General features: G+C 45.7%; 1 gene segment (V, D, J or C); it reads right to left on the bottom strand.

Annotated features, from left to right (window-relative positions):
* Positions 1–280: 280 nt before the first annotated feature.
* LOC101027837 (immunoglobulin kappa variable 1-27-like) lies at positions 281–822 on the bottom strand. The segment is given in 2 exon segments: positions 281–603; positions 733–822. Coding segments are annotated over 2 exon segments (378 nt in total).
* Between the last annotated feature and the right edge of the window lie 608 nt (positions 823–1,430).

Here is a 1,430-nt window from a genome sequence, read left to right as displayed (position 1 = left end):
TGTGTAAGTCTGACTGATGCTGCAATCCAGACCTCCTAGATGTAATTTTCTTTGTCCTTTGTTAGTAATAATCAGGAGAGACATTTCCATATCAGCTGATGGAGCTGAGGATAAAGGGAGATAGAATGCAGATGTGCCTCTCTGACCCCTTCTACCAAAACTTTCCATTGACCTTCAAACCCTGGCTGCATCTGAGAACTGCTGTCAGCAGACGGCGGCACCAGGAGGAGCAGCTGGGGCAACCCAGCCTCACACGTCTCCTTCCCCTTCCCTCCGTGGTTTATGTTTGGGTTTGTATCACAGTGGGAGGAGCACTGTTACACTTCTGACAGTAATAAGTTGCAACATCTTCAGGCTGCAGGCTGCTGATGGTGAGAGTAAAATCTGTCCCGGATCCACTGCCGCTGAACCGAGATGGGACCCCAGATTGCAAAGTGGATGCCTTATAGATCAGGAGCTTAGGAACTTGCCCTGGTTTCTGCTGATACCAGGCTAACCAGTTGCTAATGCTCTGACTCGCACGACAAGTGATGGTGACTCTGTCTCCCACAGATGCAGACAGAGAGGATGGAGACTGGGTCATCTGGGTGTCACATCTGGTATCTGATGTTAGAAACATAAAAACACATATCTACATGATTAATAATGTTATCTCATAACAGGAACTTCCTGAAGTGCCAGGCATTAATTACTACATTGGCTGAATAAAATTTTTGTTGTTTTCCTCCTTACCTGGGAGCCAGAGCAGCAGGAGCCCCAGGAGCTGAGCGGACACCTTCATGTCCATGCTGTGTCCTGACTGAGAGAGACTTCGGCACAGGATGTCACCAGCCTACTGATAAATCTTCGGGGCAGTAGGTGTTGTTCTGTGGGACATGCAAATCTGCACAGCTGCGAAGATGACTTATCTCAGTAACACTGCACAGGCCCAGCGCCTGCCAGGTGTCCAAAGTCTGCAGAGCATGTGTTTCTCCCTGAGGGCTACGGGGCAGAATCAGCCTACTGTCCTATGTGTGGAGTGTTCTTTTGCTCTCTTCATGTTTCCTGACATGCTCCTCTTGCTAGCTTTCTGTTTCTGATAAGGTCTGCTAGGGAAACATCTCTGTAGAAACTCAAGAGATTTTAGAAGTTTTCTCCATTTGATACCGGTGAATATTATTAAGGTCAGAGAGACTTCCTTTTTGGTCCAGTTCCCTGGAGCCCACAGCATTGTAAATTGTCAGCACCACCAACAATGGATGCATTAAAATATAAGCATGAATGATAAATAGATAGATAGAGTTATTAAAAATAAATAAATAATATAAAAAACAAACATAGTCCTTGAAAATAGTGCCATAGCAAGGAAGGGTCCTGTCACTGGCTATCTGGCATAGCTGATTTGCCATTTCCAGACACATAATTGTCCTCCTCCATATCTGAATGTTCTT

The sequence above is a fragment of the Saimiri boliviensis genome, chromosome 1 (assembly GCF_048565385.1).
Source record: "Saimiri boliviensis isolate mSaiBol1 chromosome 1, mSaiBol1.pri, whole genome shotgun sequence".
Classification (NCBI taxonomy): domain Eukaryota; kingdom Metazoa; phylum Chordata; class Mammalia; order Primates; family Cebidae; genus Saimiri; species Saimiri boliviensis.
The sequence above is the reverse complement of the archived record's forward strand: the minus strand, read 5'-3'. Positions and strand labels throughout refer to the sequence as shown.